Source organism: Phaenicophaeus curvirostris, chromosome 20, assembly GCF_032191515.1.
Source record: "Phaenicophaeus curvirostris isolate KB17595 chromosome 20, BPBGC_Pcur_1.0, whole genome shotgun sequence".
Classification (NCBI taxonomy): Eukaryota; Metazoa; Chordata; class Aves; order Cuculiformes; family Cuculidae; genus Phaenicophaeus; species Phaenicophaeus curvirostris.
In genome coordinates this window covers 1,627,169-1,653,505 of record NC_091411.1, presented here as the reverse complement: position 1 = coordinate 1,653,505, position 26,337 = coordinate 1,627,169, and the positions used below count along the sequence as shown (strand labels likewise).

Below are 26,337 nucleotides of genomic sequence, written 5' to 3'. Positions count from 1 at the left end.
AAACCTTCAGAAGGAATTCTGAAATGCATCGTCATGAGCTCCATCAATGGCAGCAGGACCACTCGGATGTGTCAGTCTGGGCTGTGCGTGCTCAGCTGGGGACCCTCCACCTGCAGACACAGCACAAGCAGCCCAAGAGGAGGGGTGGTGGCGTGGGCTTCCCTTGGGGAGGGTGGGAGGTGGCCACTCCAAGCCGTGCTGCAGGGCAGTCCCTCACACCCCATGTCTCTCTGAGCCCTCTCTGGGCTCCCTGAGGCTCCTTACAGCAAACTTTCTCTGTGCTGGGCCAGAGTGTCCCTTCTAGCTGTCCTGTTTTGTAACCAGGCTGTTGTGATGGCTCAGAAACAGAGATCCCAGGTTTGCAGGCTCTTTCTGAGGACTGACAGGAGAGATGAGCTCTTAGGAAAAAATGTGTTGCTGTAAGGGTGGGGAGGCACTGATCTGAGCTGCCCAGAGCAGTGGTGGCTGCTCCATCCCTGGAGGTGTTCAAGGCCAGGTTGGATGGGGCTTGGAGCTCCTGATCCAGTGGGAGATGTCCTTGCCCAGGGCAGGGGTGGGACTGGATGGGCTTTGAGGTCCCTTCTAACCCAAACCATTCCATGATTCTATAATATGTGCACTGCTCACCATTTCTTCCCACAGCCTTCCTCACAGCATAAGGAGGAAGGACTGTGCTGTGCTCTAACCCAACAGTGTACACTGTACACACCATAAATGTGTTGTATTTCCTCCCATATTTGTGATAAAATAATGCTGTTACTTTGCATCTGGGCTGCCAGGTGTTAGCACTGCCTTAGTGCTGGCATTGTAGGAAAAACACAACACCAACAATATACAATTATCACTACAAAGTGACAGGACTGGTGGGCTGAGCGTTGTGGGCTGCAGGGTTGGGGAACCGCAGCAGGGTGTGGTGGTGGGCTGAGCATAGCGGGTTGCAAAGGCAGCCTGGGCATCGTAGGGTGCGATGGAAGATTGGAAGGTGTGGGTTGCAAAGGCAGCCTGGGCATCGTAGGGTGCGGTGTCGAGGTGTGATGTTAGGGTGTGATGGTGGGAAAGGCATCACAGGCTGCAGTGGGGGGTACCATGGCAGGCTGGAGTGGTGGGCCGAGCATCATGGGCTGCAGCATTGATGGTAACGAAAATGCTTGTGAATATACTCTCTAAGACACGTTCTGGAGTTCTAGAAAGCAAGCACCCTTTATCAGGTCTGGGTAACTTGAGGGAGTGATCCCCATCAATCCTGTGCAGCGAGACAAGAGCTGGGGACTGAACGTGTTTCCCGCTTACATGCATATGGATAAGTTTTCCCAGAAATCTTATGCATATTCTATTACTTCCCAAGGACTGATTTTAATATTGTTATGAACTTTACAGTAGTCAAATCTCTTGCTCATTTGGAGCTGGTGCCAGCTCTGCCTGACCTTGCATTTGAGATAGGGAGAGGCTGCAAACAGAGGGGATTCCAGCAGAAGACAGGTCTGTTCAGCGTAGATCATACCGAACACAACACGTTCTTATCTCCAAAGAATGAACAGTGTCTGGAAAATGCTGTTTGAAAGAAAACATGCTGTCAGGGGGACATTCCGTCAAACTTTCAATAAAGTAATGCAATTATTTAGATGAAACTTAACTCTACTTTAGCTTAAGTCAAAAATACTGTACTTTTTGTAACAGAAACATCTTCTTGTATGGGTGGGGGCCTCGGCAGGCTGGGTTGGCGGGGCAAGTGTCATGGGCTGCGATGATGGGGCACCACGGCAGCAAAGAGCCACGGCCAGAGCAGAGCGCAGGGGACAGCTGAGGCGCAGCCCCACGCTGTGGGACGCGGGGCCATTGACTGTCAGATCTAAGTGCAGCTCTTTCTCTTTGCAGACACTGAAGCTGCCTCAGGTGAAGGAGCCTCTCAAGGCAGTAAGTACTCCTGGTGCAAAGCGGGGACCGGGGTCTGGCGTGTGCGTGCGTGGGGTATGGGCAGACCTGCTGCTCGCAGCGTCCCTCGTCCCTGGGGGCTGTGGTGGGGCTGGAGGGCAGGAGCAGGAGTGGGGCTGGGGCTGTAACCGGGGCGAGCTGGAGCTGGGACAGGGGCTGGAGCTGGGGCAGGGAGCAGGACTGTGGTCAAGAAAGGAGCTGGAGCTAGGGCAGGAGCTGGAGCAGGAGCTGAGATGGGAGTCAGAGCAGAAGCAGAGGCAGGACCCAGAGCAGGGTCTGGGGCCGGAGCTGGGTTCCCCATCCCATGGGTGAGGGCTACATTGCTGGCTGGCAGTGGGTGTCCCAAGTGGTAGGGAGAATGTGGTAGGTGTCTAGTGGCAGGGAGAAGGTGGTAGGTGTCCAGTGGCAGGGCAGGAGCACCAGAGAGAAGAGGCCATGGCAGATGATGTCATCATCTCCCCATCTTAAGGGAAGCATTGTGCCTGTGGGCAGGTGGGCTCAACTGTGGTGCCTCAGGAAAGCTGTGTGATGTGAGGAGGTGGAGGGTGGCCACGAGCAGAGTTCCCACCACCTCAGCCCCCAGGGGAGATGCTGGGCACTGCCAACCTCTCCAGTGGGGTCAAGTCTTGTAGGGTCTCTAAACCTTAAACCTGCAGTTAGGGGGATGGGTGTCCCTGCCCAGGGATGGGCACTGATAAACCGCAGCAGGCTCAGTGCAGGTGAGGAGGAGAGGGGCTGCGGGGATGTGCACCAGGAGAAGAGATCACCCTGCGAGAGTGACCAGGAAGATGGAGCCAGGCAGCTCGCTGTGACGGGAGAATGAGAGATAAGTGTGTATAAGGTGGCAAGAAGAGATATTCAGGCTGCATTGAGGGAAAGCTTTTCCCATGCTGTGGAGCAGGTGGTCCAGAGAGGCTGCATCTTCTCCATCCATGGAGATTTACAGGATCAGCCTGGATAACATCCTCCATAACAGAGCCTGAGCTCAGCAGACCCTGCTCAAAGCAGGGAGGTTGGGTTGGAAACCTCCTGAGGTCTCTTCCAGTCCGGGTTATACTGTGATCATGTTAGTTGAGAGCCGTGGGTTCCACTGGACAGGTAAGTAACCAGCCTGGGTAGTTACAGAGGGCAGCTGGGAAGCACAAAACTTACCCTGGATAGGCCTAAAAGTGTTAGATAAATAGTCAAGAAAAATAATAATTAAAAAGTACAACCAAAAAGTACAAAAGCACATGCCACCGTTTCTGAGCTGCTGTTTCTTCAGGCCCATTCTGTGATCCGTGAAGAGTTGGGTTTAGCGTGGGAGAGCTTTGGTCTGTTCTTGTTGTATGTAGAAGGTACAGGACTGACTTTGGGCTTGTTACGCGGGTATTGACCAATCACCTCGTGCAAAGAAATGTTTTTTTTTCTGTTAATCAGCTTCTCCTGTTGCAGGATTTTTTTTGGCTGAGAAACACAGGACAGAGTGGGATATGGGGAATAAGAGGGAAAGAGATGAGGGTTCATGACTCTTCTGTGTGGGCAAACTTTGTGGCATTTGAGCCATAGGAAGGTTTCTGTGGACATGACTGCTCCTTCATGGTGTCTGGATTTCAGGGAGCTGGAAACAATGGAAAGTCATAGGTAGGAGGGCACAGTGTCTCTAGGAGAAGTGAGAAGCAGCTGCTCCCTGCCCCAGGCTTCAGAGGGGCTGCCCTGCTACCTGTGGGGATGGAGCAGGGAGCAGAGATGGAGGAGGCAGGAGCTGCTTCCCTCTTCCTGCAGGCTGTACAAATCTGCCCCCCTCCACAGTGCAGGAATTACTCACCCCCCCTTTTTTACCTGCCATGCTCATTGCTATCCCAAGTCTCCTCTAGCTGCAAGAGCTGGAGGTAAAACCAAGTCACCAGCACAGGGACGCAGTGAGTGATGGGCTAGGGGATGGGGAAGGAGGATCCGCCGCAGCCATCCTTGCCGGTGGACGAGCAGGCTGGGCATGTCACCTGCCTTGCAGAGTGAATGTGAAACAGCACGGTGCTGCTGTTCCCAAGTGCAGATGGTTGTAATTTCCTGACAGAGTCATCTTCCTCTTCCCCTCCTTGCTGCTGCCCTGAAACAGTTCAGCTGTCTTCTTTCTTCCCCGTGCTTCCCCTCTGGGGCTGGACTAAATCCCTGGCTTAGAATGGTTGCCTCCGCACAGCAGTTCTCCTTTTTGTCTCAATGGCTCTCTTGTTTCCTTGTCAGTCTGTTTGCTCCTCGTATATTTTAGGAATTTTTTATTTATCTTTCCTTTCTTGCTATTTTTATTTTGCCTGCTGTTCCCTCTGTGACCCGACTTGGCTGTTTACACCCTTTCTACTACAGCCATCTATATTGTTCAGATCCTCCTTTGCTATTTCTGTCTCACTGGGAACCTCTAGATCTGTGGTTTGCTGCCTCTTCCAAACTTCTTCAGTATCTAAGGGAAACGGAAAGATCGTGTTTTCTCTCTGGGGCGTAGATTGCATCCATCCTAAATGGGCGTGGATGAGGAGCTCCCTTGGCCAGCAGTGGGTCCTGAGCATCTGTTGGGATAATTACATCTGCAGATCTTTAAAAGCTGTTCAAGTTCTCTCCAAGGTGACTTTTGGCGGCAGCCACAGCCACAACAGTCACCTAAAAAGTCTCGGCGAAGGCACCTTTGAGTGTCAAGCGAGGAGACGTCACCTCTGCTGCCTCTGTGGAGCACAGAGCCCCTTGGCTTGGTCACGGGTAGCTGTGTCGTGCTGCGAGGACTTGGGTTGAGAGCAGCAAGTTGTCTTTGTTCTGAAGAGGCTACATCTGCGTCTTGCCACACGGGGCCTGAGGGCAACGGGGCTGTTGGGAGAATGAGTTACTGACGTGGTGGGTGAAGCTGCATTGTTACACACCGCTGCCTTTGGGGCTGTAGGGCTGCTGGAAGAGGGAGCTGCTGCAGCAAGGGCTGGCCTGGCTTTTTTTTGCTGGGAAGAAAGGAGACATTGGGCAAGCTGGGACACGGCTGAGGCCAGTTGTTTGCTGTCGGCTGAAAGAGGAAACAGTGGTGTTGAGACTTTCCAGCTGGGAAGGCACTTTGAAGACTCCCTTGAGGAAAAACAGTTGCGCTGGGTTCCTTGTTTTCAGCCTTGTGGGTTTTTCATCGATATATTGTATTTCTAGGACTCCCTGGTTTTTGGACCCATTCTTGAAGGCACACAGATCTGTGCTGTTGAGGAGATGATGTGCTCATGGGGCCACAGTTACATGGCTTTGGGAGCTACTTCTCAAGCCTTGGCTCAGGGTCCAAGACCAGAATTCCCACATGGAGGGAGAAGAAAACAATGCAACCCACAGCGCTAATGTGTTAATAAAAAAGCTTGTTTAACTGCTACCGACTCTGACTGACAGGGAGGGGGAAGGGAGGAGAGAGGTTTGGAAAAAGCCTTCTTATTTGGTATTTTTCCTAGGTAGGGGTGGCCAGTTTGACATCTGGGTCACTGGCTGTTCCTGTAGAAGAGTCTGGAGTCTTTTCTGATACGCTTGTAGGCTTCTGGGGTTTGTTCCAGGCTTCTGGAAGTCCTTGGGAAGAAGGTGTTAGGGCTAGATCTGCACCATCGTTCTCCATGGAAATTCCAGTCATGTTTAGGGCAGTTACAGCCTTTGGAAAAACAGTCTCCCTGCTGCTGCTCACATACCACGGGACATTCTTGGCAGCCTGACAGAGGGCAAAATGAAACCACTGGCAAGCAGGGGTCCGCACGCCCTGCACCAGCAGGAACGGTCTGCAGGAGAGATGCATCACTCTGGCATGAACAGGGCTTTGTCCCATGCTGGATCATGAAGCAGGTTGCGTTCAGCGCACATCTCATGCTTTGGGATGGTAGTTTTAAGAGCTGGGCTGGCACCAGTGTCAGGACTGTCCCTGGGAGCTGCGGTTGGGTTAGGAAGCAAACTCGGGATGGTCTTTGTGCTGACAGCTTGTTCCTGGGCTCTCCCCCAGCGGCAGAGGAGACTACGAGCTTCCACCAGCACAGGCTTGTTCTCCAGAGCGTGGTCGTCTTTGCTGTTTCCAGATCTGTAACTGCTACAGATTGTGGATTGATTGCCATATTCAGGCGATTGGATTTCGGTGTTACTCTGTTCTTTTCTCTAGGAAGGAGAAACTTAGATACAAGAACATCTCCAGTATAACTATGATGGGCTTGTAGAGCTCAAAGTTGGACCCTGAGTTTTATGGTTTCCCATGAAACCTTAATTCATCTTGGAGTGCACAAGCACTGTAGCTTTTGTCTAATGCTCACGACTGCTTTTTCTCATAGTGTCTGCCTCTTTGGACCAGCCTAGGACAGGATTTGGGTCATGGGCAGCTGTTAACATGGCACTTGCCTAATTACAACATGCTTGGCCATTTAATGCCTGGTTTCAGAATACCGGATGCTAACAGGTACAGCGGTGTTACTAGTCCCTTGTACTTCTAAGCCTAGGTGAGCTTTACCTCCATTCCCAGAGGAGTTTGATGCTCTGCAGGCAGGTGGGGAGCAGCAGAGAAGGTGCCTTGCCAGAATCAGCCAGCAGGCGAGTGGCAAGGGAGGAGAGTGCAAGTCGCTGGGCTTGCAGCCCAGTCCCTGTCTGCTAGGCACAGCTTTAAGCTTCTGGCTGGCATTTCTGTACGCTGGGAAAGAAGGCATAAAACCAATGCTCAGAGAAGTGGCAGGGGAGAGAGTTGCTAAAGGCTGAAGGTTTCTTAAAGTGTAGCTGGTGTGTTAATTCACGTGTGTCTGGTTACCTGACTGAGGCTTAGTATGTGTTCCTCTGCTCAGGGGAGAAGTCCTGAACCTCATGGAGCAGAGCCGATTAATATTATGGAGAAAAAGTCTTACCATTCCTAGAATCTTGAAATAAAATGCTGTTAAAAGAGGGAAGAATCAGCAAAAGCTGGTTTCGGGAGCCTTGAGTTAATCTCCAGTGGGTCAGCCAGGCTGGCTCTGTTGAGGGGAGATTGCTGACAGTAATTTGCTCTGTTCTTTTGCCCTGGTAACAACTTTTTTGAGCACCATGGCAAGCAAGATATGGTTTAAAAGCTTGTGCTCACAGACAGTACGAGGCGCGAGCTTGAAGCTTGCTCTGTTAGCCTGCCACCAGCCTGTTATTCTGTGATGTGCAGGAAGACAACGTGAAAAAACAGTTCCTCTAAAACCAGCCAGTTCAAATGCTCCGCTTGCTCTCATTCCCAGCGGTGTTGCAGTTTGTTACTATGGCAATTCCGTGACATTTGCTGGAAGCTGGAAGGCCACTAATGGTTGTTTTCTGGTAGATCCTGCTCTTTCTGCCTCCATCTCCTGCTTTTGCATATGTGCAGGTCTCTTTAAGCAGCAAAGCTGGATTTAGTGCAGTTTTTCACCTCTCACTAAAAGAAGGACATTGAGGTGCTGGAGCGCATCCGGAGAAGGGAATGGAGCTGGGGAAGGGGCTGGAAAACAAGGGTTATGAGGAGCAGCTGAGGGACCTGGGATTGTTTACCCTGGGGAAGAGGAGGCTGAGAGGAGACCTCATCACTCTCTGCAGCTCCTGGAAAGGAGGTTGTGGTGACGCAGGTGCTGGGCTCTGCTCCCAAATAACAAGTGACAGGATGAGAAGAAACAGCCTCAAGGTGTGCCGGGGGAGGTTTAGATTAGATATTAGGAGAAATTTTTACCAAAAGGGTTGTCAAGTGCTGGCAGAGGCTGCCCAGGGCAGTGGTGGAGTCTCCATCTCTGGACGTCTTTAAAAAATGTGTAGATGTGGTACTTAGGAACAGGGTTTAGGCGTGGCAGTATTGGGTTTATGGTTGAACTTAAATCATTTTAAAGGTCTTTTCCAACATAAACTGTTCTATGTTTCTCAAAAGCAGCAGATTCTCCCTGTGCTGATGCTGCCAGCAGGTTACTCCCACGTGGCTCTTCAGTGGACTCCATCTGGGAGAAGCCTGGGAGCACAATGGACAGACCTTGCCTGGAAGCCCAGCCTGACAGCCTCCTTCACACAGACTTTAAATTTGTGTGGAAATGCAAACAACTTTTCTAGTTCATTGGTGCTTTTTGTGGCCAGACAGATTAAAAGCTCCAAAGCCAGGTCCCACAAAATCCCAAGATTGATCCCAAGTAGCACAATATGATTTTTAGTTGTGTCTGTTTTGCGGGAGCCCTTTTTCCTGTTCACAGATAATTTTTGACCATCGCTATCACCATGGCCCAGGTAACGACATTTCCCAGATGTTTCAGACCACCTTGTTGAGTTCCCAGGTTACAGGAGGGTTAAAATTGCTCTGTGGGTGTTGTGTTAATGTCATGTCACCCCCACACACTTCAATGAGCAGAGCTTCCATATCAGTGTGGTGTGAAGTTTTTCTGGGGTAGGTAGGAAGTTTTTGCAGGAGAGATTGTCCTGCCTGAATCTCTCCTGGAAGGAGCAGGAGTCCATGTTGCCCTTTGAAGGGGATGGAGAAGTGACTGTATTTAATGAAAAAAAAAAAATGGATTTACCAGAGCCCTTAGTGGTCCTGTGACTGGACGCTGGGGAGAAGGTTGCATGGGAGCTGGCAGAACCAAAGGTGAGCAGCACGCTGCCGCGTCTCCTCCAAGGCAGGAGCACCCTGTGGTTGGAGGCAGCCAGTGGAGCAGAGCCGCAGTGGGAGCAGCAGAAAGTTGGGGTCAGTGGTTGGTCTCACTGGAGGAGCTGCCTGGATCAGGGGTCATGCGATGAGGGACAGTGCAAGAGGTAGGCTCACAGCCAGGTACGGAATTCCCTGTCCTCATCAAAGTGTGTGTGAGCACAGGCAGTGTCTGCTCATTAGGAGCAGCTGCTAATTGCTCCTGAAGCAGGGTTCACACTCTGAGCTAGCCTTTGACAGCACTTTTCCTTCCAGTCACCTCCAGAGGACTCCTTCCTCTTGTGCAAAGGGAAGTTAAAAACAACGTCATAGCTAGACCATCCTTAAGGTTGAGTTCTAATGAGTTCTTCAGAATTCTGCTATGCAGACAGTTCCTCAGCCACATGGCCTTTCCCAGTGCTTTCCTGCTCACCCCGCTGGGACTTCTGCCAGTTGGCACACTGGTGTTCGGCTGATGGTTGAACTGGATGAGCTTTTGAGGTCTTTTCCAACCTTAATGATTCTATGATCTCCTTGCTCCAACTGAACTCAAGTCTCATCTTTCCCAGCTCATAGTAGCTTTCAATGTATTCTTGCTTTCCCCATTGAAGCAAGTTGTGTTACTGCTTTGGAGGGCAAAGTTCATGTTATCGAAGGTTTGCACAGATATTGGGAGCCTACAGAGAGACCACTCCTGAGTCTTCCAGCGCAGACAGGGTGCTGGTGGTACAAAGAGTTCTTAAACAGTTTTGATACAGTCCAGGCTTCAGCGTCCTTTGCAGCTCAAAAGTGGCCCTCAAGAAGATGCTAAGAAACAGATAAATGGCTCCTAGGAAGGGAGGGAGGGAGGGAGGGAGGGAGGGAGGAAAGAAGGAAGGAAGGAAGGAAGGAAGGAAGGAAGGAAGGAAGGAAGGAAGGAAGGAAGGAAGGAAGGAAGGAAGGAAGGGAGGGAGGGAGGGAGGAGAGGAGGGGAGGGGAGGGGAGGGGAGGGGAGGGGAGGGGAGGGGGAGGGGAGGGGGAGGGGAGGGGAGGGGAGGGGAGGGGAGGGGAGGGGGAGGGGGAGGGGGAGGGGGAAGAATTGCAATTTTTATGTTTCCAAAATGGAATCCATAGTAAATATTTCACAACCCCGTAAATAAAAAATGATTGGTCTAGTCTTTTATAGACCTATTTCCCTTTGGGCTCTGACGAAGTATGAGAAAGTTCAGCCCAAAAGGAAATGTACTTGAAAAGCAGTGAAAGGTTAGAAGGAAGGAGCTGGGCTGGACTGTGCCGTGTGAACAGTGACTGTGGAGACGCAGTGCTGGTGCCCTGCATGTGCGAAAGCATTTGGAGGGCTGTGAATTTAAACTATGAAGTTAATACCTTCAAAATTAAGATTTTTTTGCTCATACAGGTTCTGGTGATTTAAATGTTGTGAGTAGAGATGGGAAGATATGAGTTTGTGGGTGTTAGTTTAGGGTTAAAGAATAACTTCTTACATCTCCATTTCTCAATAAATTTTCAATATTCAAATTTACAACCTTAATATTTCCTTAAGTAAATTTTAGGTTTTGCTTTCCTTTTCCGTTTTAGGGGGTACTAGAGCAAAAAATGGAAAGTTCTGCTGTTGTGCTTGGTAAAACTTCCTAATGCCATACGCAGTTAAAACCCTAATGTAAACGCTGTGTCTGTGTGCGCACACCCACGGACCCATGCCAAAGCGAACCATTTGTCATGTACGGCTTTGCGATTAATTTTTCCAATGTTCTTATTTAATAATTCTCCGGCTCCTTGGGGAGAGCTATAAAAATGGGTTTTATTTTTCTAATGTGTTTGCATTTTAAGTAGGCGAAATCTCCTCAGATTCCCATTTGCCTAACAAGCAGATGAATGTATTCACCTTCAAATGTAAATGACCAGTGGGCTGAGACCAGGAATGATGAATTTCAGTGCAGGAGGAGGACATTAGGAAAATAATAAGGAAGTCAGTCCTGGGACCTACAGTGTGCAGAAACTGTGACTGTAATGGCTGGGACATGTCATAGAATCATAAGGTTGGAAAAGACCTTAGAGATCATCCACTCCAACCGTTCCTGACTACTAAATCATGTCCCCAGGTGCCTCATCTACCTGTCTTTTAAACACCTCCAGGGACGGGGACTCCACCATCTCCCTGGGCAGCCTCTGCCAGTGCCCAAGAAGGTTTTCTTTGAAGAAATTTTTCCTAATGTCCAATGTAAACTTCTCCTGATGCTGCTTGAGGCCATTCCCTCTTGTCCTGTCACTTGGGAGAAGAGACCAACACCCACCTCTCTGCAACCTCCTTTCAGGTAGTTGTAGAGAGCAATAAGGTCACTCTCCCCTTGGCCTCCTCCAGGCTGAACAGCCCCAGGTCCCTCAGCTGCTCATTGTAAGACTTGTTCTCCAGCCACGTCACCAGTTTCTCTGCTCTTCTCTGGACATACTCCAGGACCTCAATGTCTTTCCTATGGTGAGGGGCCCAAAACTGAACACAATATTTGAGGTACATTCTCACCAGTGCTGTGCACAGTGAAGAATCGCTTCCCTGGCCCTGTTGTCCATGTCGTTTCTGATACCAGCCAAGATGCCATTGGCCTTCTTGGCCACCCGAGCACACCGTTGACTCATGTTCAGCTGCTGTTGACCATCACCTCAGGTCTTTCTCTGCCCGGCAGCTTTCAAGCTACTCTTCCCCAGGCCTGGAGTGCTGCACAGGGTTTTTGTGTTCCAAGTGCAGCACTCTGCACGTGGCCTTGTTAAACCTCATCCCATTGGTCTCAGACCGTGGATCCAGCCTGTTCAGATCTGTTCTGATATACCCACAAAAATTGAATTTCTGCCTCTTTTCCAGGTACTGACCAACTAGACCGTGGTTATAGAAATCTGGGTGTTAATGCTTCGCAACAAATCCCTGACAGAATTCCTAGGCAGAACAATTGATGGAGAAATGTATTTATTCAAGTAAAAAAAAGATAAGATTTTTCCTAAGTCCAGACCGTTCTGATCTTCTGTCAGTTTGTCCTGGAAACACCTCAAGAGCTTTATTGAAGATAGAAACACATCCCTCTGCCATTCGTTAGGAAGGAACATGCTTTCTATCTCCCAACAAGGGCTGCCGTTTAGCAGCTGCAAAGGGTACAAACAACAGAGCTGTTAATTATTTGAGATTCTTCTTTCAGCCTGAAACTTTGTTGAGCTGCTTGTTGGCATTTTGACAGTGTTGAACCTGAACAGCACACAAATAACCGAAACACTGCAACTATTCTAAGTTCTCAGTATTTCCACTTCTAAGGATACTCACAACCAGCAAAGGCAAAGCAATACCATGATCACCTTCTGAAGATCTCTTCCCTTCAATCTAAGAAAACTGTTGGAGGTCTTGATTTTCTAGAGTGGCTGCAGAGAGGACAGTCCTTCATCCTTCCTAGCTTATTTTAATTTTATTTTGCTCTTCATGGAGTTCTGTGGTGCCAGGATCCCCTCTTCAGTGCTGCTCAGTTATTTAACTCTCTCTTTTTCTTTCCACTTTGGAAATTAGGCAGCGGTACTGCAGGGAATTCCAGTGTGGAAATCCCAGTTAAAACAACATTTGCAGTCATGGACAGATGAGTACAAAAAAGTCAAGATGAGATTTGCTTTTCCTTTGCGAAACCCTCAGTGCTACATGTTCTCATCTGAACACTTGTGAAGTGGATCAGTAGCGTGTTCCCGGCCAAACTGTTTTGATACCAAGAGGAGGTTAAAACAAAACAGCCTTTATTGTGTGTTGTGCATAACCCTGCAATGTGGGCTCTATCGAGTTTTTCACTTCAGACAGAGATTCAGCATCTGTATGGATGGAAAAGACAAATCTCCTTGCATCAACTTTATGACCTTAGAGATCCTTCCCCACCTGAATAATTCTGTGATTCTATGCTTCTGAGTACCCCTGTTTTTTTAATTATGCAAAGCCAAGGCTGTTCATTGTCAAATTGCTGGTGGTAGCGTCTTAACATGCTCTTTTCTACGTTCTTTATCTTACACTTAGTTATGTTTTGAATAAAAAAGAATCCAGCACTGCCCTGCAGTGACACCAGAATGGAGAGGTCTGAAACAGAATCTACTGGGGTTAATTATTTTGTCTAGTGTGTTTGACTTTTGTCATGGACTTTGAATATCCTGGTTCGTAATGCTGATTTTGGGGATAATTGTAAAATGCATGAGGGAAAGGCTGTGGGTGTATCTTCTTGACTTAGTAAAGCCTTTGGCACAGTTTCTCACAGCATTCTGCTCAGGAAACTGGCTGCCACTGGCCTGGACCAGCACACAGTCTTCTAGGTGGAAAACTCGTTGGCTCTCCGGGCCCAGAGAGTGGTGGGAAGCTGGAGGCCAGTTCGAAGGTGTGTCCCCAGGGCTCAGTGCTGGGTCCAGCCCTGTTCAATGTCTTTATCAATGACCTGGATGAAGGCATCGAGTGCACCCTAAGCAAGTTTGCAGATGACACTAAGCTGGGTGGAAGTGTGGATCTGCTGGAGGGTAGGGAGGCTCCAAAGGGATCTGAACAGGCTGGACTGCTGGGCAGAGTCCAATGGGATGAGGTTTAACAAGGCCAAATGCCGGGTCCTGCACTTGGGACGCAACAACCCTGAGCAGCTACAGACTAGGAGAAGTCTGGCTGGAAACTGCCTGGAGGAGAGGGACCTGGGGGTGTTGGTTGACAGCGACTGAACATGAGCCAGCAGTGGCCCAGGTGGCCAAGAAGGCCAAGGGCATCTTGGCATGGTTGGCATCTTGGTTCTTCTCCCTCTGTACTCGTCACTGGTGAGACCGCTCCTCGAATCCTGTGTTCAGTTCTGGGCCCCTCACCACAAGAAGGATGTTGAGGCTCTGGAGCAAGTCCAGAGAAGAGCAACAAAGCTGGTGAGGGGGCTGGAGAACAGGTCTTACGAGGAGCGGCTGAGAGAGCTGGGGGTGTTTAGCCTGGAGGAGGCTGAGGGGAGACCTCATTGCTCTCTCCAACTGCCTGAAAGGAGGTTGTGGAGAGGAGAGAGCTGGGCTCTTCTCCCAGGTGACAGGGGGCAGGACAAGAGGAAATAGCCTCAAGCTCCGCCAGGGGAGGTTCAGGCTGGACATTAGGAAAAAATTTTTCACAGAAAGGGTCATCAGGCACTGGCAGAGGATGCCCAGGGAGGTAGTGGAGTCCCCATCCCTGGAGGCGCTTAAAAGATGGGTAGACAGGATGCTGAGGGGCAGATAGGAATGGTTGGACTTGATGATCCAAGAAGTCTTTTCCAACCTGATGATTCTATGCTGTAATGGTTTTGCTTTAAATTGCTGATATTTGCTGTCTGTTTGCATTCAACTTTAACACACATTAACTGTGGGAGAAAGAATTCCATTGAGGCGTAACGTCCTGAGAACACCCGGGAAATCTCTTCTTTCCCACCATCCAGTGAGCAGTACCCACAACACCTCTTCCCCAAAGTGTTTAAGAAAACTCCGATATGTTACCATCTGGCTGTTATGAACCAGGTGCCTGTCCTTCAGAACTTAATTTGGGATAGTCCCCTCTGTATGGAAGTTCCTGCTGGCCTGGCATTGAGTTTCCAAACCGGGAGAGATTACATCCAGCCCTTGGTTGCCCGCGTTTAAAGCTGATACATCCAGCTGACACGTGTTTTGGATCACGTAGCACAGAATTCATAGAATTCCCTGGCCACCTACTCAAAAAGCAGCTTAAAACTGCTGTAAGGTGGTCAGTCCTGTAGCTGCTGAAGGCATCTGGAGCAGCTCCTCATTGGAGCTGGGACTGAGCGGTGAAGCGGCGCAGTGAGAAACCGCTCTTACCTCTTGTTCTCACCTCTCCTTTAGCCCTGTGCCAGCTGGAAGGTGAGCTAACACCTTGCACTGTTTTGGGTCATTTCCAGGGATTTGGCTCCTCTGTGTGAGGAGTTTGGAATTACCTTTTTCTTGGCTCGGTATTTTGCAGCCTTAGGAACCCCCCTTTTGTGTTGCATGGGAAGCACCATGCAAGGTTAAGCCAGTGTGTGCCTGGATGTCTCCTGTGCTCCTGACAAAAGCCAAGTGTTTGCGGGAAGGAAGTAAGCGATCATGAAATGAGTGACCTTGGAATAGTTTGCCCACAGAGAAAGTGTTTTCCTAACCCCTACTTAGGAGCTGGCTTGTGCCTTTGTGTGTGAGGGTTTCGATCCTTTCCAAATTTCTGGATTTTATTATTATTTAATCCTTAGTAATGTACCTCTGGATACTATAATCCTCTTAAGGGTTTGTTGCTTGACTTTTGGCTCAGTCCTGTTCCCTTTTCAAGGAATTTTGCTGTTAGCCACCTTTAAGTTAAGCTCTGAGGTAGATTGCTACTGATTTTGCTGGCAACTCTCTCTTTGGCTGTAAAACACAGGGTTTTGTGAGTTGTAGCGCTTATAACTTCTGTGCGGGAGCACAGTTTGAAGGAGGAGGAGGTGGAGGTCCCTGGGCAGTGAACTCTGTGTCTGTGAACTTACATTCCACCTCTCCCCACTGCCAGTCCGGAATCTGGAAGGAAACCCCTAAATATTGCAAAGGGTTAGGTCAAAGGAGTTGTCCGTGAACCTGCGCGGGAATATCCTGCTGGCTTAGGAAGCCATAAATGTGTTCCTTTCCATCTAGGTGCCCCTCTGGCTGCGGAAAGGGAGAAGAAGCCTCTCTCCAGAGCTGTCTTTCTGCTGCCCTGGGTGGAATCCACAGAAACAAGTGAGGGTCCCAGATGTTTTTGCTCCCTGTGGTGTTGTAAGGAAGCAGTAGCTGCACTCTGGGTCTTCTGGGAAAGCTGCTCAGGTAGTCTGTGCTCTGGACTCAGCTCGGAACGGTGTTTCCCATGCAGCACATATCTTGGAAAATGCCAGCCTTTCCTGTTTCTTTGCATAGGGTGGTTTAGTCATGGTGGCTTTGGCTCTTTTGGAAGAGTCTTGGAGTTGTTTGTGGTTCCTTTCAGTGAGGCAGGCATCCCAGGGAAGATCAATACTCCTCAGGCACTGCTGCATGGTTGCTCACCAGCTCCAGCCCTCTGGGTTTATCACCAGCAGGACTCATGAGACTCCAGCATCTGCCAGCAGGTTTGCAGGAAACAATTAAGGAATGTGAAACTGAGCATCAGAGCACTCACGGGCTGCTCTGCAATCCCCTGACTGTGGCTGGAGAGATGTTGCTGATGCGTGGTTGTCAATCCTGTTTGAGGGGAGGAACATCACCACCTCAAATCAAGAGAGAGCAGATAAATGTATTGTGGTGGGTTTGACTGCAAGAAATCCAGCCCCTTTTAGAGATCCTGCTGGACTTGCAAACTCTTTTGGAAATGTTGTTTCAAGGCGAGCCAGGAATGAGGAATTCCTGGAGTTTAGTGCTTCCTTTGCTGTTTGCAAACCTTTCTGCTATAATGGTGCAACCCTGACCATGGAGCAGGGCAAGTGATGCTGGTCCAGGGTGCCCTCTCCTCTTTTCTTGACTGGGACCTGGAACACTGCTGGATTTCAGGAATAATTCAGCAGGCTGTTGCAATCTGTTTACATTCAGCAGTTTTGCCCTTCCATATTTGAAGGCTGAGCCAGCTATTTCTGCAGTGGTTTGTGAGAGCAGATCAGTTTGGGTTCAGAAGCATCTGCAAAGTGCCTGTTGATGTCCTCCATCAAGTAGCTTTTGTGGCTTCTTCCATTTGAAAGGTCGCTAGGAATTCTGGGTCAGGTGGAAATTATTCTTCACCATGGAAGAATGTGTCCATAAGGAGCTCCCACAGCCTTCTCATAGAGGTCACCATAACTTCTACTTTCACTCTGCCAAGCAGGATAAAGGGGCACAGACAGTGATTCTCCATTTAATGCTGAAGCCCCAGGTGCAGTGGACTGCAGTAGTGAACCCAAGCGAGCGATTAGATTGTACCGGTGTGTACGAGCTTAAAAGAGTTATTTATTTTAAAAATAAAATTATTGAGACGTGAAATAAAGGCTGACTTAATGTGCGTACCCTGTTGTGTTTGAACACAGTGTGGAAGAGGTAAAAACAAAGCTTTAACTTCTCTAATCATACAGATCCATGAATATAGACAATGGATGTGCTGCCAAGGGGGCTTGCTGAGGGCAGCTCATCCGTGGAGCTGATGTGCGCACTCCTGGCTTGCTCTGGTTGTGAAGGAAAGCATATTGGGTTCAAGATCCTTTGTGGCTACATGAGCTGGTGTGTTTTATTTTGTTTCCAATGGGCCAGCAGTGTGCAGGCCATTGGCTGTGGCAGGCGGCCCTGAGGTGACTGTGGATGTCACTCTGCACCCCACGATGTACGTCTGATATCAGAAGGTGGAGAAACCCCACCAAGTTGACCAGGGAAATTTCCTCTGATGTGGTAGCTGAGCCACAGATGTGCGTCATCCCCAGTCAGACCAAAATGAATTCATAATCATCTCAAGTTTGTTTGCATCTGCCTCATCTCCCCACACAGCTGGGGTGGTGGTGGGCATTGCTGGGGTGGTGGGTGGGCATTGAGGGTACATGCGTGATGGAACCAGGTTCCATCAGTCCTCCTGTTCATTGAGCACCTCGCTGTCCTAGGTGGTTTGGGTTGTTGGTTCTCTTTGGGTTGGTTGGTTGGATCATGGCCATACAGGATCTTGGGTGCAGTTAGGAATCATACCAAGTGTGCAATGAGTGTCTTGGCACACCCAGGCCGTGCTCTAGTTTAGATATGGAGACTTTGACTTCTGACAGCTCAGATGTTGGTGCTGTGTTTAGTTCGTCTGGTTTGTCTCTACCCTGACCTGTACCTTCCTGCTTGAACTTCCGCAGGGCCCGTGGCTCGGCATCTTCATCTCTGTTAGGTCTTACGGAGGCTGTGCTGGAGAGCGGAGTGGAGGAAATAACAAGCCAGAATACCATGTAGAATGGGGCAGATGGGGACGTTGTGAGGCTGTGGGTACCTGAATGCCTTAGGGGTTTGACAGGGCGTGTGGGGTGAGTGTAACCGCATGGGGGTGTCTGATGGAGCAGCAGCATCTGCAATGCTTGCCTTTCACCTCAGAGTTTCTAAAGTGGCCTCTTTTCTTCTTCCTACAGACAATTTTAGGTACACGTGTGACATTTGTGGGAAAAAATATAAATATTATAGCTGCTTTCAAGAGCACAGGGACCTCCACGCCGTGGATGGTGAGTACTGTTTTGGCACTCAGACCCCTCCAGCTGGAGTGAGGAGCCTTTGCTCTGATATTCCGGGAAAGGCAGAATGTGGTTGTGCAGGACCATGATGACCAGGACGTTGCACAGCAAGGCCCGCTCACAGGCACAAACCACAGGAGGAAGTTTACTGTGCTTGATTCTCTCTACGTGCATCAAAATAACACCCTCTGCTGGGACCTGCAGTCCTCGCAGCCCTCCCGCCTGCATTAGGGTTCAGAGTTAGGGTAGATGAGCTAGAACCGAGTAAATAAATGGTCAGTCTGGCCACTCACTGGCCAAGAGCTGGTTGCCTTTTGGTTTCTGACTTTACAGGATTGTTCCCTACCTGCTCCTCTGTGAGAAACCACATTGCAGAGTTGAGAAATGTTGTTTCATTCTTGTTAATCACCGTGGTAGGGATGTGATGTGGTCGTCAGTGGACCATCTTTCCTCTGTGAAGATGGCTGAGGCCTAGGCTGGTGACACTTGGACAGAAGCAGATGCCCTTCTCCAGAAGCAGCGTTTCTTTTCTCAGTGTTGAGGGAAATAGGAGCAACTGTCTTTGGCTTGCCCCCTGCCTCTTGGGCATTTAAGGCTCCTCAGTTCAGAACCCACAGGTGCCCTAAACCCTCGCCATGTGTGCTGCCAGCCTGCTGGTGTTGCTCCTTGCTGAGCCAAGGAGCCCTGGCAGAGTTGCAGAAAGAGGCTGTCTGGAAGGCAGAAGGTTTTGAAGGGCAGGACTGTCAAGGGATTTTTTACAATATGTGGCGTCCAGAAAAATTCCTGCTTTGACTGGAGTGTGTGGAGATCTGAATGTGCCCTAGGAACAGCCAGTGTTCCCTTGCAGCACATCACCACACGCTCCCTTCCTCCCACCGGCAGCCAGAACCAAATCCCTGGCGCTGAACATCGCTGTGAGCTGGACCTGTCTGCTTCTGTCACAAATGTGTCTTCATAGCTGTGGTTCAAGGAGCTCTGCTGAGGGTTATGAGAGGGCTTTGGAAGTGGCTTCCACCTGTGTCTCGCCATGACACTGTTTGTCTCAGTTCCTCCAAGGGGCTGGTTGTGTCTTAGCAAACACAAGTGGTGGGGATCTGAACTTGGTGTGGGGCTGTGTCAGTGCAGAATGAAGGTCTTGAGGATCTGTGTAATTAGGGCTGGGCATGCTCAACTAGATCTTGTGTGGATGCTGCTGGGAAGAGGAGGGACCGGGGCGCAAAGCCTGCTGTATTCTGTGGGGCTGAAATATGCTGAAGTGCTGTGTGAAATACAGGAGGGGAACACGGCCGTTGAAGAGGATTTAATTTCTCTTTTGTTTCTTCCCCTCCTTCTTCTATTCTGTGTTAGTTTTTAGTGTGGAAGGGGCCCCAGAAAACCGGGCAGGTAAGCTGAGATCCTTCGTGTGCTTTATTTCACAAACCTTTTAAAACATTCAGTAATTCAGGCACAGCAGGTCAAGAGTCGAGGGAGTTTTGTCACTGACCGCAGCGGGAGAGGAGCATCTTCTCTCCCTCTCCCAGTGTGTACAGCGCGTAGGTTGATGCCCAGCCCTAGTAGGTTACCAGGCTTTTCTTGTACATATAATTGATCAGGCTTTTGAAACTCAAAGAAACAGGTGTTCCATGTCTCTGGCGATTTAGTGAATTGTTCAAGGCATAAATTGAATTATTTTATGAGGTGGGGTGGGTTCTGCTTTGTTGCTAGCTGTGCTGTTAGCTGGTAGGGAGGCACCGGTCAGTGTTTGTTCACTGACTTGCTGGCAGATTGCATTACCGTGCCCACTTTCAGACAGGGCAAGAAGATGCACTGGAAGAAAATCAGAACATAGGAATTAGGCTTTGCAATGTGTTTGTTCCATCTTTCTCTGTGCTTTCTAAGTGTTATTTATCTACAAGGCAGGTAACTGATCTGGAAGGGGGGTAAAATCTGCTTGGGGCACAGAGGAGGAGAGACAAGTCAGACAGGGGGGTCATGGGGTTTATAATTCCTGTCTTGAAACTGTGTTACAGATGGAAATGTCATTACAGATGCGGGAGCATTCAGTGCCCGTGCAGCTGTAGAAGGGAAACCTGAGGGTGTTTTCAGCTCTCTTGCTGGTTCTGTTCTCTTGCAGACCCCTATGACCAGGCCGTCATAGCAGCAGACGAAGTGAAGGAGGAGGAGCCAGAGCCGTTCCAGAAGATTGGTCCAAGTATGAGCTATTATACGGCTTCAAATGGGAAAGTGCAAGCACGTGGGTTTGAAATCTAGCATTATCTGGAATGCCTCTTGGAAAATCAGAGAGCACTGTGTTCCACAGAGGTGATGAGACCTTAGTGGTGCCGAAGGATATGTTTAGGTTTAAATGAACACCAAACACCAGCAGCCCTGGCCTTGAGAAATGCAGTGTCGTGATGTTTTCTGCTCAGGACCTCTGCAAAGAGAAGAGGGGTGAGGTTCAGGAGGGAAGCAGGCAGTGATTAGACATGGTGTAAGGTATCTTGGCAGAGCTGGCAGGTGATTGCATTCACACTGCCTTCGTGGTGGGTTTATCAGACAGATCAGAAACAGAGGATGAGATTTTGCCAAAGCATTTCCCTGAACACAGCTGATTAAGCCTGGATTTTCCTTTGGCTTGCAGCTTGCTGTCAGTTCTGTACTTCCAGCACTGGCAGGAGTGGGAGGAGTCACCGTATGGTTGCAATGCTTCATTATTTCAAGTACCCTCAAAGGAGGAACTGGCACAGTTATTGCACTAAAGCCCCTCCTCCTGCAAGAGAAGTCTACAACTCAAACATAAAAGTTCTATAATTAAGACTTGACTTGACAACTTGTTTCCTAGTTTGACTGTCCCTGTTATCCACACGTCACATCTGTAACCAGAAGACAAAACCGTGTCACCTGCAGCAGAGGCTTTAGGAATGCGTTCTCTCCTTTGTTCTGCACACTTCCTTGCTGCAACCTGGGGCTAACGTCCTGCAGCTTGTTTAGTTCTACTGAACTTCTTATGCACAGTCCATCACTCTGGGCACTGGCGTTAACTGTTTCCTTTGTTGAGGAACAGGGGGCGTGAATGACAGGGCAGACAAGTTCTAAGTGCATGAGGAACATGCTGCAGTTTCTGTCACCTGCCCAGTACCTGTGTACAAAGTCAGGAAGCTGGTGATGTTGTGAGAGGGTGCCTCACTCCCTCCTGATCTCTGTGTTTGTTTCATCTTCACAGAAACTGGCAATTACACCTGCGAGTTCTGTGGCAAGCAGTACAAATACTACACTCCCTATCAAGAACACGTGGCGCTGCACGCACCTATCAGTGAGTATCCTGCGGGAGTTCTGCTTCAGTACAGACTGATTTGCAGTGGCGAACACGAGGGTTGCAGGAAAGAGAACCATTCCTTCAGTTCCTTCCACTGGGTCTGTGGGATTGCAGCTGTCAGGACGTAGATGATGTGCTGAGCAGGGCACTGTAAAGCTGGGCTGGGATCTCTTCTCAGAGGGACCCTGCTACTGAGAGGTCTGTAATGGCACTGAGCTTTTACCAAAGTCCTAGCAATTTTGCACAGGTTCCTTGGGGGTTTGATGTTCTGTTTTGTTGTTTGACTCAAGGTTCTGGTACCTAAAGCGCACATAATAAGAGATGCACGAAATTGTTAGACTCCCCTAAATAATGAGTGAACCTATGTGCTAGGGAAGAAGCAGCTTTCTCATTAGCTTCTGAGAAATCACTCAGACAGTGAGATAGAACTGGTTTTCAGAATCATGTAAATGACCTTGGCAGCTTGCTACTAAGTCACAGGCAATACAATATTTATTTCAGGGAGCTCGGGAAAAGGCAGCATACTGCCCGACACCACGATCTGCACTCTGGAGGGACACTACGGTCTGCATTCCCCAGACAAAGGGGAGGTTTTAGTGATCAATTAAGTGTAATGCAGTGCAAAATTTTAGTGTTTTACTTAAAGTTGAGAGAAATTTTTGCTACATGCTGGTTTTGGATGCTGTAAAAGTACACAGAGAAGTTCTTTATGCCTGAACTTCATGCTTCTTTCATAGCATTGCCCTGTGCTTCACGGCAGTTTTAATGCTGTGAGCCAGTGTGGTTGCTCTTCACCCAGGTCTGTCCAGCGGGTGATGAGGATGGATCAGTTTCTCTCATGAGCTTACTGGGTTCTTTTAGCTGCTCATCCGCAGCCAGCAGAGGGAGCGCACACTCCTTCCCACCAAATTCAGCTCCGGTTGGGGTTTTAAGTTATTCTAATAAGGCAGCTTTGGATTTAGACATACATAGAAATAAACTGGGGACATAGTCTGCCAGACGATCACATTTAAGCTGAGTCAAGGCTTGGTGGCTCCCTTGCAGGTTCTCTGGAATGTGGAGATGGACCAAGTTAGTGATAGAATCTGTAGGGCATAAAACACCTGTATTGCCATCATCACAGACTTAGTCATGTTATCTCCCATCTGCTTGAGGGAGCTAACCCAGCACTTATGACTGCACACATAACAGTTATTCCCAAGCATCCCTGCACTCCTAAACTCCACCTCCTAATTCAGGTGTTTCCAGGCCCCCAGAAAAGCCACTGGTGGTGATCAGCAGTAGATTGATCTCCTGGTACAGATGGGCCCTCAGACACCAAGGCTGTGGGGTCTCTATGCGCCCCTGTGTGGGACAGACAAAGAACGAGGTGCTGTGGGGACTGTGCAGTGACTCTCTGCTCAGCAGCAGCAGATTCTTACCTTCCCAGCACTTCCCATTTCAATGGGATTTATCGCTATGGATTATCTTTCCACCCCCCAGCCATCTGCAGGGCTAGGCTGCAGCTGCTGGTTCCAGTCCCGGCTGCCCAGCAGAAGAGAAAACCACAACTGCTCTTCCCTGAGAGGTGTTTCCTACAGTGAGTCTGGATGCAGAAAGGAATGGTCCACAGAGACACTGGCTCTCTCCCTGTGCTGAAGGTCCTGATGGCCACTTTTTGACTACCAGAAGCCAATTTTGGAGGAGAAGACACTTTGTTTTGACCACTGGCGTTGAAACCATTCTTGCACCATGGTTTTTGCAGTAACCTTTGTGAAAGCAAAAGCAGCTGCCCCTGCTGCAGTCACCTACATGTGTGGGTGGGTTTCCCATCCTTCAGCAAATACCTTTAACTGTGAGGACATTTGAGATTAGATCAAGATAATGTTTGCATAAGGTTTAATCCCCTCCCCATAAATTCTTCATTTTAAGCCTTTTTTTTTCCTTTCCTAGTTCCCATGACCAGTAAGATTTATGATTCAGAGGGACAAACCACTAACCCCAAGGAGGATACAGGAGAGGGCATGGTCAGCACGCCCTCCCACCTTCCTACTGCTCAGACTCTGCAATGTCCTGTGAGGCAGCTTTTTGTTTACACACACAAATTTTGAAAAGCACAGCTGGCTTTTCTTGTGCCCCAGCCGTTGTGTAAAGCTGAGACTGTGTCTTCAACCTAGTTTTGCTCTCATGGTTTAGAAAGCAAAGGCTGAAACATTAACTGTAGTGGGAGCGGGTCAGGAAACCCTTCAGCATCACCAAAGCAGCTTTCTGGGTCTCTCTGCTTGAGTGTGAGCTTCCCTTCCGGAGCCTGTCTTTCTGGTTTTCTGTGATAATGGATAAAAAAAGTGAATGAAAATGGGCCAAAACAAGGCCTCGTGTCCTGCAGGGTCAATAAGACCTTTCGGGAGAATTTGTGGTCAGTGCTGCTGAATACCTGCTGTGGGGAAAAGAGCTCTGCTGTGGGGTTCCCTGGAATTGTTAATGCCAAATGTCTCCTTCAAAAGTTCCCTTTTGTTAACCAGGAGGAGTAACTTTTCCATATGCTCAGAACTGGGCTCTTACTGTTAAATTAAAATACATTTTCTTATGCTGTTTCTCTCAGCCTGTTCACTCTTTGTAAGAAGGGTGTCAGAGGCTGCTTCTAAAAAAGGGGAGTCGTAGGCACATTCATTGTCCCAGTTTTAGAAATGTCTCTGAACAGAGGGGCAGGGGGAGGGTTCAGAGGTGCTTTTCTGCCTCCTCCAGGCTTGGTCTGCTCTGTAGGGTTGAACTGATTTAACCACATTTGCAGGTGGCTGGGATATTGTGGTTGCTCTTAGGTGATGTGTTTACGGTGCAGAGAAAACTGAGTGTATTTGGAATGTGGATGGGCTAGGAAAGCCACTGAGTGTGCGTTTTAGCTTGGCCAGTCCAGGCTCAGGAATGTGCACTCACCGCTTCGTCTTCTGGAAACTGCAGGAAGGCATCTGCACAACCATCTACATCTGGTGCTTCCAGGGTGAAAATCTAAAGCAATGTCGGGGCCCTGAGCGCACAAATGGGTCATCATGGCCCTGACCAGCCTCACATGGGGCCTCCACCAACATCAAAGCCCTATTTCGGTTCAGCTCTGACCATCAGTGCCTGCTGGAGCTGTGCTGGAGGATGTTGGTCTCCAGCTCAGCTGTGACATGCCCGTGCCTGGCCGTGGATCCTAGTGGATTGTACCACAACCCACAGACTGACTACCTAGCTTGATGTCAGCCCTGTCTCATCCCTCTGGACCTCCCTGAGGATCACTGGTGTGTGTCTAGTTCTGCGTATCCTTACCAGAGCTGATACTGCTGCAGGTCTGTGGATTGACTTCCCAGCTTGACCACAAACGTGTCTCATCGCCACGCACTTCCTGATGCTCTGCACTCCTGGTTGAACCTGGCTGTCATGGAATCATAGAATCACAGAATCATTAAGGTTGGAAGAGAACTCTAAGCTTATCCAGTCCAACCATCAGCCCAACGCAACCATGCCCGCTAAACCATGTCCCGCCGTGCCACAGACACACAGTTCTTGAACCCCTCCAGGGATGGAGACTCCACCACTGCCCTCGGCAGCCTCTGCCAGGGCTAAACCACTCTCTCAGTAAAGAATTTTTTCCTAATATCTAAACCTCCCCTGGTGAAACTTGAGGAACATCTCTGGTCCTCTGCAGGAGTTGTAAGATGGTCCTCGGCTGTTGAAGATCCTGCTCTGCCAGCCCAGGATCTCACCTGGCTCCACAGGGGACAGACAGACCTACACCCACTGTGACACCCGAAATGCTCAAGAAAGTTCATCCAGCCTCTCTGCTCAATTTCTTTCCTTGTCATGAAGGACACCGGATACAATTTGTTCATAAAAAGTGCTTAAACACCGTTTCTCTTGAAGGCAGCTCCCACCACGTTTTTTTATCCTAGGGAGAGGGATCCTTTTTGGTAGCATATCTGGTTTCTCTACAGCTTCTGCCTAACCAAGGGAAAAGCAGATCCAGATTCCAGTTACATGATGGCCTTTGCTTCCTCTGTCTCAGAGAGTGAAATCTGTGGCTTCAGATGTTTTATCCACTCTCTAATTCTGCAGTGCCTTAGCAACAGGCTCCACTGGCAATATTTGTTTGTGTATATAAAAAATCACATTAGGAATTTGATAGGTTTGAGTACAGGGTTTTTCCTGTGGAAAGACCCGTTTCTAACAGCAGAGGTTTTGGAATCGCTTTCCTTCACATTCATTAAGGATAGACTTTTCTCCGGAGGGAATGATTTAATTCCGTTTGAACCATCTGAATGGTTCTTCACCCATCCTGACATGATCTTTCTGAAAAAAAATGGGATAAGTAAATTATTACCCAGAATTTTTACTGGAAAAGGCGAGGTCACATAGCAGGAGGGTTGGAACTAGATGATCTTCGAGGTCCCTTCCAACCCTAACTAATCTATGATTCTATGATAATCTGATCTCTTGTTTATTGTGCTGCATAGTGGCAATATGTGGATTGATGTAGCTTTTGAGGAGATATGTCTGCCAGGTTTTCTCCGCTGTTGCAGCATGCCAGTCTTATCAAAGCCAGGAGGGACTGTTGTTATCTCTGGATTGACCTGAGTTACGCCTGCTGGAGGATTGCCGTGGTTTAATTGCTCCCGTGAGACACCTAATCTTGCCGTTAAGAGCAGTAGAGAGTACGGCACGCTCTCAAGGTGGTTTCTTTGATGAGTTATTACCCTTGCTAAATTAAAACTAAAAATATCCAGCTGAAAATATTCAGACACTGGATCCTGTTGATTACTTCATCAGGGAGGTGAAGGAGGGCTAGGTTACCAGATTTCTGTCCTAGCTGGACCTCTGCATAGCCTGCTCTCAGGTCACTTCATGGTGACTGACCTTGACCTCCTGATTAAGCCAAATGAATGACGATGTCTGATGGTGACATATGCTGCGCTTGTCCTTTATCCTCTTGCCTTCTCATCTGAATGTTCTCAAGTCTGTTAACCTCCTTTGTGAGGGGCCTGCACCAGCACTGGTTGTAGGCGAAGAACTCAGAGCTCTCATTGCCTTCTGATCCCCTTGGAAAGTGCCTGAGGACCTCAGTCTTTTTGACTGCCTAGTTGCCCTCGAAGCTCCTCTACAGCTGTTATGAGCAAGCGTGACAATGAACAAGCTCTTTTTTGTTCTGCCAGGGAGGAGTTCTTCCATCTTTTCAGTATCCCCTGTATTTCTTAGCACACCTCATGCTGTTCTGTGTAGCTGTGGCAGAGCGCACTCTGCTTGCCAGGTGATTGGAGGCCGTTCAGTGAGCCTTTCCCCGTGCGTGACTCCTCTCCTGCCCTCCCTTCTCC

The 26,337-nt window shown here is 49.1% G+C and overlaps 1 protein-coding gene across 14 annotated transcripts in view; it reads left to right on the top strand.

The window, feature by feature from the left end:
• The window catches only part of ZNF618 (zinc finger protein 618), a 159,920-nt gene that overhangs the window by 100,399 nt on the left and 33,184 nt on the right, over positions 1-26,337 (top strand). For 8 of the 14 annotated variants that reach the window (XM_069873050.1, XM_069873051.1, XM_069873055.1 and 5 more), the window contains 6 exons: positions 1,876-1,914; positions 15,185-15,268; positions 17,617-17,706; positions 19,063-19,098; positions 19,829-19,906; positions 20,918-21,007. In XM_069873050.1, the coding sequence (XP_069729151.1) occupies positions 1,876-1,914; positions 15,185-15,268; positions 17,617-17,706; positions 19,063-19,098; positions 19,829-19,906; positions 20,918-21,007 (417 nt within the window). The remainder of the gene's footprint in view (positions 1-1,875; positions 1,915-15,184; positions 15,269-17,616; positions 17,707-19,062; positions 19,099-19,828; positions 19,907-20,917; positions 21,008-26,337) is intronic. The other 6 variants (XM_069873057.1, XM_069873056.1, XM_069873053.1 and 3 more) reach the window with 3 other exon arrangements.